General features: G+C 49.1%; 2 protein-coding genes across 6 annotated transcripts in view; one reads left to right on the plus strand and one right to left on the minus strand.

Moving 5' to 3' along the window:
- Positions 1–605: 605 nt before the first annotated feature.
- On the plus strand, positions 606–4,750 carry MPEG1 (macrophage expressed 1). The gene has a single exon (XM_017641417.3). It carries the CDS (start codon positions 691–693, stop codon positions 2,842–2,844), a length of 2,154 nt encoding a protein of 717 aa, XP_017496906.2. The 5' UTR covers positions 606–690; the 3' UTR covers positions 2,845–4,750.
- A 583-nt stretch (positions 4,751–5,333) lies between these two features.
- The window catches only part of DTX4 (deltex E3 ubiquitin ligase 4), a 34,096-nt gene continuing 24,237 nt past the window's right edge, over positions 5,334–15,192 (minus strand). For 2 of the 5 annotated variants that reach the window (XM_073215783.1, XM_017641419.3), the window contains exons 8-9: positions 12,010–12,099; positions 5,334–8,743 (exon numbers count right to left, since the gene is read on the minus strand). In XM_073215783.1, the coding sequence (XP_073071884.1) occupies positions 8,510–8,743; positions 12,010–12,099 (324 nt within the window). In that variant the 3' untranslated portion in view covers positions 5,334–8,509. The remainder of the gene's footprint in view (positions 8,744–12,009; positions 12,100–15,192) is intronic. The other 3 variants (XR_001850016.3, XR_012122483.1, XR_001850018.3) reach the window with 3 other exon arrangements.

Below are 15,192 nucleotides of genomic sequence, written 5' to 3' on the forward strand. Positions count from 1 at the left end.
TCATCTCCAAACCCAGAACAATTAGGGCCTTATGACAGTGAAACGCCTTAGGACAGGTGTCACAGATTTTCACTCCTTTCTTCTGTGTGAACCACCCTCACCTCAGGTGAATGGGCAACCCCGGCCTGCACCCTGACCTCCAGGTAGCCTAGGTGGTGGGTGGGGAGGCAGGCTGTCTCATCAACGGTGATGTCGCCATTCACCTCTGCATTTGCAGTAAAAGCAAACTGATATTGGAGTCCCAGGGGAGGGCAGTCAGGGAAAATCTGGAACATCAAGAGCATGACCAGAAAGCAACACCAAAGCTTTCTTTCGAAGCTGGAAGTTTGGCACAGGGAAGGCAGTAAGGTGTGTGGTTGCTCTTTTTTTGAGGGCCCACCACTGCTGCAGAGGAACCAGCCTGAGGCTGGAGGCAGGTGGGGGGCTGTAGGGATCGTTAACTGTTAAGAACATAGAGCTGTGCTTGTATATCTAGTACAACATATTTTTTTCAAAGTCTCAATGGACTTTGGTATTTCAACTGACTTTCATTTCCCCATTTCGCAATTAGGGTAAACTGAAGAGAAACTGCCGGCTTTGAGAGAACTGTTGAAGTTGTTTCAGCAACTGCTCTCTTTCCCTTAGGTTCATTCTAGACTACGCTGGCTGGCTGCCGCTTAGGGCTGGCGTGCGGCTGGTGCCGTCGGAGCCATGAGCGTCTTCAAGGGCGCCGTCCTCTTCTGGGCAGTGGTAGCATGGGCTCAAATGGACAAGCCTCTGGGAGAGACAGATATGTCTGGGTCCCAAAAATGTAAGAATGCCTTAAAACTACCTGTTTTGGAAGTCTTACCAGGTGGGGGCTGGGATAATCTGCGCAATGTGGACATGGGACGGGTGATGGACCTGACTTATGCCAACTGCAGGACCACAGAGGATGGACAGTACATCATCCCCGAGGAAATCTTCACCATCGCCCGGAAACAGAGCAACCTGGAGATGAACTCAGAAATCCTGGAATCCTGGATGAACTACCAGAGCAGTACCTCCTCCTCCATTAACCTGGAGCTCTCCCTTTTCTCCAAAGTCAACGGCAAGTTCTCCCCTGAGTTCCAGAAAGTGAAGACGCTTCAAGTGAAGGACCAAGCTGTAACTACCAGGGTTCAGGTAAGAAACCTGGTGTACACGGTCAAAATCAACCCAGTTTCAGAACTAAGCTGGGGGTTTAAGAAGGAGCTCATGGACATCTCTGACCGTCTGGAGAACAACCAGACGCGGATGGCCACCTACTTGGCAGAACTCCTGGTCCTCAACTACGGCACTCACGTCGTCACCAGCATGGACGCTGGGGCCGCTCTCATTCAGGAGGACCACATCAGAGCCTCCTTCCTGCAGGACTGCCAGGGCAGCCACAGTGCTGTGACTGCCTCTGCGGGAGTCACCTTCCTCAACATTGTGAACTTCAAGTTTGAGGAGAACTACACCTCACAGAATGCCCTCACCAAGAGCTACATCTCCAACCGAACCAACTCCAGGGTGCAAAGTGTTGGAGGGACTCTTTTTTACCCAGGCATCACCCTCCAGGCCTGGCAGCAGAGCATCACCAACCACCTGGTGGCCATAGACCGTGCTGGCCTGCCTCTGCACTTCTTCATCAACCCCAACACGCTGCCTGAGTTGCCGGGGCCCTTGGTGAAGAAGTTGTCAAGGACGGTGGAAACAGCCGTGAGGCGCTACTACACATTCAACACCTATCCTGGATGCACGGATCACAACTCACCCAACTTCAATTTTCAGGCCAACACAGATGACGGCTCTTGTGAGGGGAAAATGACCAATTTCTCCTTTGGTGGAGTTTATCAGGAATGCACCCAGCTCTCAGGGAATGCGGCTGTCCAACTCTGCCAAAAGTTGGAGCAGAAGAATCCACTCACTGGTGATTTCTCCTGCCCCTCTGGCTACTCCCCAATCCACCTGCTGGCCCAGATCCACGAGGAGGGTTATAACCAGCTGGAGTGTCAGCGGAAGTGCTCCCTCCTCATCTTCTGCAAGACAGTGTGTGAAGATGTGTTTCGGGTGGCGAAGGCTGAATTTAGGGCTTTTTGGTGTGTGGCTAGTGGCCAACTACCAGAAAACTCAGGACTGCTTTTTGGGGGACTTTTCAGCGGTAAGAGCATAAACCCTTTAACAAATGCACAGGCCTGCCCTGCCGGCTACTTCCCCTTGAGGCTTTTTGAAAACCTCAAGGTCTGTGCCTCTCAGGACTATGAGCTGGGATACAGGTTTTCAGTCCCCTTTGGTGGGTTCTTTAGCTGTGCAGTTGGGAACCCCTTGGTGGATCCTGCCATTGCCAGAGACTTAGGGACACCTGCTCTAAAGAAGTGTCCTGGGGGCTTCAGCCAACACCTGGCCCTCATCAGTGATGGGTGCCAGGTGTCCTACTGCGTCAAGTCTGGGCTTTTTACAGGAGGGTCTCTGCCTCCTGCCAGGCTCCCACCTTACACCCGGCCACCCCTCATGAGTCAGGCTGCCACCAACACTGTCATGGTGACTAATACTGAGACTGCAAGATCCTGGATTAAAGACGCCCAGACCCACCAGTGGAGGCTGGGGGAGCCGTTAGAGCTGCGCAGGGCCATGAAGGTCATCCACGGGGATGACGGTGGCCTGTCAGGGGGAGCAGCAGCTGGGGTCACGGTGGGGGTCACCGCTGTCCTGGCAGCTGTCATCGCTCTGGCCATCTATGGCACCAGGAAGTACAGGAACAGGGGGTACCAGGCCTTAGATGACGAGAGTCAGAGTTTGGCTTCAGGCACCGCAGCAAGAGGAGACACCCCAGACCAAAAGCAGGAGCAGAGTCCAGCCTAAATCTCTCCCAGGAAACTTTCTCTCATTTCTCCAGAGCCTGAAGCACCCCATCCATTCCTTCTCCCTCCACTTCTGCTTTCCTGAGTATCGAAATGGCAAGTGCAGCAAAACGCAGGTATTAACTTTGTGACTTCGTTAGGTCTCTGGGCCAGGAAATTAGTAGAGCTACATGGACAAGGTGTGGGTAGGGGCTGGGGAGCAGGTGTGACTTTTTAAGCAAAAGTCATCCAGGGCAGTAAAACACAGAGGGGGTGTCTTTTCTCTGTGTGTGTCATTAATTACCTTGATCTGAATGCATACATGTAAAAACAGAGGAGGGAGAAGGTTGACATTTGGACATGGAGACCGTGCATGCAATCTGTTGGCAGAGGTTTCCAATTCACAAGCTGTAAGAATCTCTCCTGTTAAGCATTATCCTCCCACTGTTTTGTTTTTTAAAAAGCTATCTGGGTTCCATATACCTGGAGGCTGACAGAGCCCCTGGAAGACACAGCTTTTCAGCTCTGAGGGTTCTGTCCTGATGGACTGTACTTGCCTCTGGGTCATCTCAACATCATCGAACAGAAAGATGTTGCCTATCCTAAGCTCACTTTTTCCAACTACCTAATAATTAAGACTTACTTGGACCAGGCCACTTTTGGACTTCAGACTAGTGTCATAAAGTCTTCAGAAAATATTTTAACGTATAAACTTCTATTAGAAGGTCAAGGGAGAAAGTATGGTTTGGAGACAAGGAGTGAGTAATAAGGCTGAAACTGGAAAAGATTCCAGTGCTCAGGGGAAATTAGAATTCTTATCCACAACTGACTCCCTGGTCTCTTCCTCTTATTTAGCTCATTCTACATCGGGCAAAGAAAGGGGCTGCAGATTTTGTTAGATCAAGCATTACAGCCTCCTGGTCTGTGTGACCAAGTATAATCCCTTTCCCTTCTGTGAGCAGCCCTTAATCTTCCTGCCTTCACATGTACACACACACACACACACAACCACACACTCCCCACATTCTAACAAGAAGTCTTTATTTTTCTGGGGGTAGATGAGGAACAATGTAAGAGGTCAAAGTAAACCCATATCTAAGTGCTTCCCTGAAACCAGAAAGAGTAGAAAGTATCAGTTATGTAGCTTACCTTTGTTTTGTTTTCTAGCAGAAAGGGGGCTGACATGATCAAATACATGTTTTAAAATAAATCAAAAAAGACTTCGCACATCATTTGTGACCCAGTTCCAGGCTAATTTACCTGGTGCATCTAGCAGGACGCATGATGGTTACCTGGCATTTGGGGCTTGGCCCAGTTTTAATACCAATCTCACCGAATTGTAATTATTAGGGTGGATTAGTCATGTTCCTCCAAGACATTTTTTTAAGTCATATATTTCCTCACCAAATCAAATGTCGTTAGTGGATTATACTTAATGAGGAATAATTTGTCCTTTCCTAGTTAACGTTCACACTCAAGAGCTTGGTTTACAATAGGTCCTTCTTCTAAGGAGATAGAAGCATCCCAGCCTGAGGAAAGATGGGGAGGAGGGTCCTCAATCATCCCAAACAGAAGAGAAGCGATCACAGAGTTTGAGCCTCGCCCTCCTGGCTGCCCAGCCAGGGACACTGATTTCTAGAAACTCTTCCCTTAGCCCTGCCTCTGAAACATTAAAATGTTCTCCTTAACCTCCGGGTGACTGCTGAGTAAGTTTCAGACAAGCGAATCACTTTTCTGCAAGAACTGATTTTCCCATGAATTTTTTGAAGATTACCGAATCGGGAGAAAAAGTATAGCTAATGGCTCCCCAACTTTTAACACATGAACTGCCCATTAAAATAAAAAACTCTTACCTTTTTACTAACAAAATTGCACATAAATATGCATTAAAATGTGTACTTAAGGAACACTCTGTCCCCAGAATGTGAGATTTGGCAGTTTACATTCATTAAGTCATTTTTCAAAGTCAGAACCCCGATGAGGGAATCCCCAGGTCTGCTTTCCTGAGTGGTGAGCCCAGGCTGGTGGGACCTGCGGGAAGACTAATCTCAGCTTCCAAGAAAACCACACTCCACGGACTGTTAGAAACCGAGGCACATTTGGATGACAGAGGCAGCTTCCACTTGCATTTTATTTCTGTTCTTGTCTGTATTGGGATGAGTAATACTAAACATTTATTTGGAAAACAACAGCCTGTAAACTATTGAAACATGCACCATATTATAGTCAGGGGAAGGGGATTTTAAGTAAGTGGACATTTGTCGCTTCAGGATGGTCTTTGCGCCACAGATTCACTTACTTATCTCCCTGCCATGTGGTGAATTTCTTTAGAGGAACAAGAAGCCAAGCCAGGTTCCGTGGTCAACTGTGTGGTGGAAAAGATGTGAGAGAAGAGAGAAAGGGACTCCCCCACATCCCGTGGAAGGGCTGTGGTTGCTCACGGTCTTGGGGAGGTGCCCCTAATACCTCACAGACAGGTGCCCTGATCTACAAAAAGCAGAAGGTTAACAGTTTGTGGTTGTTCATTTGCCATTTATTGTTCTGCACATACACCTCATGAGCACCAGGTGGCAATGTCCTTTCACAGAGCAACACAAAGGACTTCAAAACACACCAATTACAATGATTGACCAGAGGATGTTCACCTGCCCTCTCCCAGAAACCCCCTCCACTCGAATGCCAGTGACCACAGACAAGCAAAGGGGACAGGGCCCTTGTACCACACGGGGCCTTCCCCGAGTTCTCTCATGTGCGCACAGTGCAAACCAGGACGAGTACTTTTGACCAAGTATAAAACCACAGAGAAGTTCAACCTTTACAAAAGGGTTGGGGGAAGGGGGATGAAGACCCAAAGGCACACACACAGTCACATATACACGATGGAGCTTTGAGGGATGGGCATCTGACAGGGCTTGTCTCCAATCCCACTTGCCATCCCTGGAGACGCAGGAAGGGAGACAACAGGCTGCTGGTGCTATGATGGGAGGACAGTGTGGGATTCTATGCGCAGGCTGGGAGCGCAGCAGGGCTTCCGGCGGGAAGACGGAGTCCAAGCGGAGGATGCCCGGGGCCCCTGCCTGCAGGGCTCTCACTGAACCCGAGACCGTACCTCTCCAGGCACTGGAGAAAGGGCAAAGGCAGCCCCCTGCCTTGCCTGGCACAGTGTTAGAAAGGAAAGTCAAGATCCTTCTTTCCAGGAAGTCCCACAGGAGGAGCAGCATGAGGACTCGGGGGCTACCGAGCATCCTCAGGAAGAGAAATGGCGCACAGACTTGATCAACATCCTCGGGGCAAAGGCCAGAGCGGGTAACCTTCTCTCACAGTGGGATTGCCCCCGCCCCGGCCCCCTGCATGCACCCTGGGCCCTCCTTCTGCTCCTGACCGACCCCTCCCCCACCGTACGGTAGGGACCCAGCTCTCCTCATTGCCCACTGCCAGTCGTCAAAGCAGGTCTTCTTTCTCTCCCCGCGTCCCACTGCACAGCTGTACATTTCCACCCGCTGCCCCTCGATCTGTTTCTTCATCCCTGGGGGTGAAAACCGCAGATCCTGGCCTGGGTGCTTAGACGGCAGGAGGCCCACAGCCAGGCTCTCCGACGAGCTCTGGTACGTGGCAGCCTGGTGAAGGGCATAAGGCCGACATTAAACACTGGAGGCATGTCTCCTGTATTGACCTCCTCCCTAACTGCGGCAGGAAATGCCCCATGGCCTGGTGAGCTCAGGACCAGCACCTGGTCCGCTGGTGACATAAAACGGCTGCAGACTGCTAGGAGAGGAGGGAACTGCAGTGGCAGGAATAATGCCTCAGGGCTCCCTCTGCTGGAGCCGGTTCAGGGCCCTGGGGCCACGGGGAAAGCCAAGGAAGGCTTGGCACCAGCATGTCCCACGCATGCGTGACACTCGGGTGGCCCCCCTGGCCACACGAACGTCAATGCGCCTTCGGACCAAAGAGCACGCAGCCTCGGAACTGGCCCTCAGAGAAGCTTGGTCTCCGGTTCCAAATTAGGTACCGTTTTTGAAGGTTCTTCTGTTTCAATTTTTCTAGCATCAAAAACTTTCCAAATAGTATGAGATATATATGCATATATATATATCAAACCCCCAAAATATGAGGTATATAAATTCAAATTAGTATCCAGAGGAGCTTCCCCCAAACACTTTAATTCAAAGAACCCACTTTCGAAGGGGGAAGTGGGTTTCCCTTCCTGATCCCCCTTCTCTCCTCCCTGATGTCCAGTTCCTTCCTTACTGGGAGCCAAAGGCAGAGGAATGTTGAGGTGCGGAGGCCCTGGGACGCCACCGAGATGCAGGTTCGACTGGACCAGAGTGCAGTCCTGGCCCTTTTAGGAATGAGCTGCGGACTTTCCCTCCATGGTCTAGGTCAGTTTGGATTAGATGAGGGAGATGGTGCCAGGGCCACCTCTGGGCTCTGATTAGCAAATCTGCATGGAGACAGATTGAAGCCCTCTTGGAGCAAGGCTGGATGGATATTAGTCCAGATCTAATCTTGAAAGAGAGACAGAAAGGGGTCAGTCCAGCCCTCACCTTACACATCAGCTCAAGCACAGTTCTGGGTCCAAGTTTACTCTGGGATGAGCTGGCAAAGGATGAGGAAAGTCAAGGGACCACAGCCTGGCTGTTCGATCCCATCAGAACCAGGGTGTGACACCTCACAAAAGAGCGCAAGAACACGATGGGACGCTCCACCAACCTGGCCCAGTGTGTGCACACGCACGTGCACGCAGACACATGCACGTGCGCACACACACACACACACACACACACACACACATGCAGGTACACAGATGGCACAGAGCCCTGCACAGGCTCTACTCACAGTGACTTGATGAAACTCATGGCATCTTTGAGCAGGTCTGGGACGAGCTGGGAAGGAGGCTGTGGGCTCCTCTCCCTGAGGACAGTTCAGATGCTGAGTGGGGTGCAGCCTCTGGTCTGATCAGACAGCAGCTGGACACATCACAGATGCCACCCCAGAGAGGAACCCCAGAGTCCATCCATCCTCACAAGACAACCAGCTGCCTCTTTGGACAGGTGGGAAGTGTGAGGAGGAGGGAGGGCCAGAGAAGTCAAGGACCGTCATGAGCGCTGAGGGCACCCCCAGTAACTTCAGCCTCCCGGACCCCCTTGGCAAGAAGTGTTTCCTCACTATACACTGAGGCATCGATTTATGTCACAGCAGTTTAGTGGGTCACCCCTTTGCCCTCCAACCTTGCACAGTGAGAGCTCCTCGCCTCCAGTAGAGGTGAGAAAAATGGAAACTCTGCCCTCGAAGCAGAATGGAAGCAGCGAGAAGCCAGCTGAGGGAGGCACTGAACCTCGGGCTTCAGAAGGCCAAGTACAGGGTGCCCATGTGCTATCTGCACCCTAAGTGTGCTGGCTGTGCCCCCTGCTTAGGGGGTTGGGGGATTCTTGCCTACCCAGCACCGAAAACTCCATGGTAACAGCCTGAGGATGACCCTCATCCCACGTACCCTTAGTGGTGGATGAGGTTTATGAGTGACATCTCCTTATTCAATCTGGCTCCCCCTGGGGCTGGGAGATGGAGACAGGAGGGGAGATGACGAAGCAGGGAGGACCTGGCACCAATCTCTACCTTGGCTCCCCCCATGTCTTGCCCTGTGGTCCCCACGGCCCTCCCACTCTACCCCCCCACACGCTCCGGCCAGCTCAGTCCTTCTCCTGGGCAGCGCTGTCCTCAGAAATGCCCTGGGCAGCCAGTTCAGCCAGCACATTATCCAGGTAGTTGGCATCTGGGTAGCCGTGGCCAGTGAGATTAGAGCCAAACTCGGTCTTGTGGTGGACCTCGTTCCAGATGACGGTGTCAGACTCGCCCGTGGTGCTGGAGGTGCCGATGGCAAAGATGAGGCGGCGATCCCAGGCCACCAGCAGCAGCTTGAGGACCTGAGACAGCAAAGGCCAGGACCAGAGGCAGACACTCGGTGTTGGTCACAGACCATCCCTGCATGCAGAGAGTCCTCCCTGGGTCCCACCCCTTCCTGCATCCTACGCCCTAAGTGGAACTGTGAATGGAAGGAGATCTGGCTGTGGAGTCGGGGACTGCAGGTCCAGTCTTGGCTCTGTCACCAACTAACTGCGAGAGCTTGGATAAGTTATATCAACCCTCTGAGCTTTAACTTCCTCACTCAGAAAACAGCAATGGCACAACCTGCCTCTAAAGGTTGTGAGCATCTCCTGGCATTACATGAAAAACACAGTGCTGGCACACGCTAACCAACAGCGTTAGCTACCAGTGTCACAGCTGCATTTCACAAGAAGGATCTAGGAATTCAAGGCACTTAGGGTATGAGATCTTCTGAGACTGTGCCCTCCATTACCACCACTAACTGAATGTGGTATTAAGTTACCCACAGCCGCAGTTGTGGAAGACTTCCCCAGGGACACGGTTGCACTGCTCTGACCCCTCTAGGTCATATTTATGTTCATCTGGTCCTCACCACCATACTCAGGCTGGTCTGGAAGGTACTATTACTGTCTCTATCTTATAGGTGAGCCCCAAAGAGGTGTGAAGGCTTGCAGAAAGTTCTAGTTCAGCTAAATTATCTTTTTTAAACCTGTATTGAGCGAGACAAAAGCCTAACATGCTATCCTCTCCAGCATGAAGAAGGAATGCAATTAAAACACATTGGATTCAAAACTGAACTACTGACAACACCATGGCATGGAGGTGCTATGCCAGGGCTAGAGGGGGGGATGACAACAGTAGCAGTAAAAATAATAGCAGACAGTAAAATATGAGCCAAAAATGTTGCTCATTGCCTGAATGTTTACATACTAGGTGTCAAGCACTGGGTCATGTGCCAGCTACAATAATCAGATAAGACAGGGCCTCTCATTTCCTCCTTTCTGCAGATGAAGAAACAGGCTCCAAAGATCAAAGACTTGCCTTGCTCATACAGCTAGGATGTGGCAGAAGGGGGCCTTGATTTTTAGGACTGCCTGACTTTATTGTCCCTGGTCTGAATCATTCCTCTGCTGAGTTTTAGGGGAGGATCAGTACAGATTTCATGGAAGAGGCTTCTTCTGAGCTGAGCCTTGGAGGGAGAGGAGGATTTGAAGTTTGGCACTAGAGGAGGATGTGTGGACACAGTAAATAAATGTGAGCCAAGGCATGTATAATTACAACAAAAGCTGTCACCACACTGGGCATCTCACAAAGCCTACTTTTCATTTAATTCTTACAATATTCTGTCCAGACAGATGGAAATGATCACCACTGTCATGCAGATTAGGAAACAGAGACTTAAGAACATTAAACTTTATGCCAGTTTCCACATTTCCACATCTGGCAAATGGCAAAACTAGGATTTGAACCCAGCTTGGTCTGGTTCCAAAGCCCATGCACGCTCTTATTATCTCTCTCTGCAACAGCGCCCAAGGTTAGCCCCTGGGAACAGCAGACGCGAAGGACAGGGTGAGAGTCGGTGAGAGGGAAGGTCCAGACTGACATTCACTGGTCTTGTCTGTCAAGCTGATCTGTCTAGGTGGTACTTTATAAAGGAGGAGGGAAAGCCATCAAAACAACGTTGTTGTTTTTTCTTACTTTATTTCTTTTAAACAAAGGAGGTTGATGCTGGAATTGTGCTTTAGGTCCTCTTCACCTGGTGGCAGGTCAAAGATGAAAGCATTAACTAGGTGGGTGGGGCAGGTTTGCAAAAGGAGACAAGGGGTTTGGGAGGCAGCACGAGGATGAATGGGCTGAGTGGATGTGGTAGTTTCCAGCAAGAGTGCAGTCTGGGTCCGAGATATTCTGGGTATGTCATTGACATAAAGTCCTGGCAGAGGAGCAGTTCTTGTCAAGAGAAGTCAAGTTTTAGCAGTAAGACTTTATAGTGGAGACATTTAGCCAGCAGTTGGGATGAAGATCTAGGGCTCAGGCATAGAAATGGGGCAAATAGGTATCAGGACTGATACTGACCCCTAATCTGAGGACACTGCACTGGGCACATCATGGGAGAGTTGATTTGCTCATTGTTCTACACCATCTGCTTCCTCTCCTGTAAGAAGAGAACTTATCCACACCCTTTGCAGGAGCCCTGCAGGGCCTCCATTAGGCAGTTTACCCGCGCCATTCTGCACCAGGCTTGCCCATGTCTTGCTGGGGCCTGGGAAACGTAAGTGGAGGTAAGAAGCTTCCAGGAACAGCTCTAATAGAATTGCACAAGTCCCTTTGGATTCTCTTTGGTCCTCTGCCCGCTTCCGTGAGAAGAGCATGGACCATGGAAGGGCTGGCTGCTCCTTCCATCTGGATTCCAGAACAGGAATCTATGTGGAGCACACTTAGCTGACCCCCAGCATCAAGCCAACTACAGCCACTGACATGCAAAGTGCACAGGAAACAAACATTTATTGAAGTAAGTCATGAGGCCTACGGTAGTTTGTTACACAGCACGCCTAGAGAAAGCTAACTAAAACACACCTCTTGTCCAACATTTTCCCTGGCACCCCCATAAGAAAGGGCACAATGTTCCCTTAGATCAACTGTTCTTCTCCCTTTTGATATTGGGGAAGGTTTTTGAAAACCCAGTGATGTTCTGGCCTTATCCACAGAAAAATGAGCATAAATTTTTTTTCCCCAAATTTAGAATTCATAGAACCACTGAAGCCTCACCATGAATCACTGCAAGTCCAGAAACCCAGTGATCTTTCCCTCTGCCCTTTGGGAAAAGTCAAGGAATTCAGAAGTATGTAAAAAGAAAACAGTTTCCTACAAACTAAGACCCCTGCCCCAGACTATGCTCCCCAAGTTTTAAGGTGCCATCAGATCACCTGGGATTTTCTTAAAATGGAATCGGTTCTAAGATTCTGCATTTCTACCAAGCTTTTGAGGCACTGCACTGGTGTGGGTCCCAGGAACAACTGTTAAGCATCAAAGCCCTACAGAAAGTATCCTAAAACAGATAAATTATTGCCAGTGATATCCAGGAGAGGAAAAGGCCAAAAGTCTTGCCCTCATCACCCTGGAAAACAAAATTCTAATCATATCCGCCCTTACCTGTGGTTGACTCAAATACAACCTTCTTACGATGCGCATCCAGAGTTAAAAATAGACCCAGTTCTCTTTAACCTGGGCTTGGTAGGAAGCAAGACCTAGGGCCCTAACACAGCAGGAAAGTCCCTGCCCAGCCCTGAAGCCCCCCTGCTCTTACTTTTCTGCCTTTCTCGCTGTCCGGTAGGTAACAATGTCGTGGGAAGCCACGGGCGCTGAAACTCTTCCCAGGATTCGGGTGTTCTGGCCCCTGGAAGTGATGTACGGCAGGGACATGAGACAGGCATCATGATTAATTTTCCAAAAAAGCCAAGATATAAACGGCATAGTTAAGAACAGGAAAGATTCCATTTTAAAATTCAGGAAGTTAGGAAGATTCCTAACATATTCTTTAACAAACAGGCAATAACTCAACCCACTTTGGGGGCAGGGCAAGCAGTCTTGATTGATTATGTTTCCAGAGGGAAGCTGCTATCCTGGAGAGGAACCAACCAATTTCTTGTCTCAATTTTGGAGAAATACGTGGAGCACTGATAATAGAAAATATAATGCCTCGCACCAGAGATAAGCATTTTGAGATTACTTTACAAGTCTACAACCCCTGGCCCTGTGTCACACACCTGAAAAATCCTTGAAGAGAGAACTCCCAGCTTTTCAGAGCACCTCCTGGATGCCTGCACTTTTTCTCTCTTTAGGTGCATACCTTAAATAAAGTTTTCTCCCTGCTCAACTTACCGCATTTTGTCTTTTTGCTATTTCATTCTACTTCCAAGTCTCCATTTTACCCTGTAAGTAGGGAGGGGCCGCTGAGAGTATGATTTGGGCCTGCGAGTTCCCCTCACCTGGACGACCCTATGCAGCGTGCCTCCTCTCCCTCCCTCTGCACTTTTCTGCTGTCAGCCACCTGCAAGGCTGCTGCCATTCATTTCCACTCTCCCTTTAACAAGTTCCTTCTTTGCCTACACTCTTGTGACCTGCTCGAGAATTCTTTCTTGTTCAGTCAAGAAACTGCCCCCATCCAGGTTGAGGTTTCACCTGGCATGCAGGGAGAGACCCCCCCAGATGCAGCTGCCGGGCAACAAAAGCAGAAAGCAACCAAGGGCACTTTTCAAATACTTCTAATGGGGAGGGGTGGTGCAGGCCGTGACTAGTGCAAAAAATGATGACAATAATAATGGCCACAGAGCCAAAACACAGACCAGACCCAAAAAGCAGTGGGAGTCGCCGTCTAACGGGCTTTGGAATCCTTGGACCTGGGATGGGTCCCAGGGCTGTGTTATCTGGAGGTCTCTCAGGGGTCCTCAGTTCCCCACCCATTAAATGGGAAGATGTCAAATGCTCATCTTGTGGGGCAATTTTGCATGTTAAGTGAGCTCAGTGGCTGGTGCTCGGTAAGAGCTCAGCAAACGCTTATTATCACCATCATGATCATCTGTTTGGGCTCTTTTGTTTTACAGAAGAGGAAAACCGCCTCCCAGGGAAGTTAAGTGACCTCCTAATGACAATGGCTTTACCAAAACTGAAGTCCAGGTCTCCTGAGGCACATGCTGGCCTTCTTACCTCTAAGCTGCTCTGATCAGCAGAAGGCCTCTGACCTAGGAGCGCCGCAATCAGAACTTTCTGGAATCCTGAGGATGTTCTCCTAGTCCTCATGGGCTTCTGTTTGTTTAACAGTGAGGACTGGGATATTCACAACTAAAAATCTTCTAACAACATTTCAACGGTTTTTCCAATACTCCATTTTTTTAATTTAGATGTAACTGACATGTAACATTATATTAGTCTCAGATGTACAACATAGTGATTTGATATTTATGTTTATTGAGAAGTGATCACTACAATAAGTCTAGTTAACATCTGTCACCACGCAGTTAGAAAATTATTTTTTCTTGTGATGAGAACCTTCAAGAATTAATCTCTTAGAACTTTCAAATATACAATAGAGTGTTGTTAGCGAAACTCACCATGATGTACAGTACATCCCCAGGACTTACTTATTTCATAACTGAAGTTTGTACCTTCTGACACCCCTTCACCCATTTCACTCACTTCCCACCAATCTGTTCTCTGTATCTATGAGCTTGGTTTTGTTTTGTTTTTAGATTCACACATAAGTTAGATCATATAGTATCTGTCTTTCTCTGGCTTATTTCACATAGCATAATGCCCTCAAAGTCCATCCATGTTGTCACAAATGGCAAGATTTCCTTCTCTTGTATGAGCAAACAATATTCCATTGTGTATATGTACCACATTTTCTTTACCCATTTATTCATTGATGAACACTTAGGTTGCTTCCAAGTCTTGGCTACTGTGAATAATGTGCAATGAATACAGTAATGCACCAGTGCTGCTATTAAGCAAGCAGTCTAAAGCCACCGGCTGGGAAAGAAACTGAAGCAGAATTTAGCCAGAAACCAGGCTTCTTAATCAGGGTCCAGAATGGACCCACAGGCCCCTTTGAGAAGCTCTTGAAAAATGAGGAATTTTCTCCCAGTAACAAATCATATATTCCTCTCCCATCTCAGCACACGAATCTAGATTTCTATACAAACGTAGATTTGTCTACAATATCTGAGCATCCCTGACCCCCTAAGGGTCTGTGGAACTCTTTTTAGATCCTTTCTAGATGAAACCAATATAGCTCCTGGCACCAGCTCTCACAGAGATGGTCAATAAATGTGTCCTGGCTGAATAAATGAATGAATGAATGAATGAATGCATGCATACATGAATGAGTCAGTGATAAATCTGCAAGAAAACACAGATTCTTCATTTTCTCTTATTGTGGATCATGGCCCCAAAATGATTTTAAAATTCTGTGATTTTAACATTTTCTTTAATAGCATGATTCAAGATCTTCTATGATTCGGCAAACTGAACAGCATAAGTGTAGTGGGGTCTCAGGGAAGGGAAAGATCACTGTGAAATGAAAGAAGTGAAGTTTTCTTGGAGATGTAGGACCTGCCGGTTCTGAATTTCATATTCACGTGAAATCACCCACAGTTACAACATTCGCATGCCCATGGCTGTTTCCAAGCCAGCCTGCCTGACTGAAGGGCACTTCCCACCATGGCTCTGCCTGCTCCTGTCCTGCCTGGGACCTGCCCGCTGTGCAGCCGACACAGCCGCCTGCCTGGCACGGACCCAGCAAGGCTGTGTGCTGCCCGCGCGTCACTAGCAGAGCAGTCACGACTCTGCCTCAGCCCAGCTCAGAGTTCCTCCCCCAGGGAATCATTCTCTGCAGTGAAGGCAGAGTGTAAAGGTCTGGACTGCTCACAGACGCCTGAACCCGTGTGATCTCTGGAGTCTCCAGGGACAGGGAAGGGAGGGGCCTGGCACT

The sequence above is a fragment of the Manis javanica genome, chromosome 11, assembly GCF_040802235.1.
Source record: "Manis javanica isolate MJ-LG chromosome 11, MJ_LKY, whole genome shotgun sequence".
In the NCBI taxonomy this organism is placed as follows: Eukaryota; Metazoa; Chordata; class Mammalia; order Pholidota; family Manidae; genus Manis; species Manis javanica.

Coding starts and splice junctions, on each gene's coding strand:
- MPEG1 (XM_017641417.3), top strand. CDS start 691: ATGAGCGTCTTCAAGGGCGCCGTCCTCTTCTGGGCAGTGGTAGCATGG.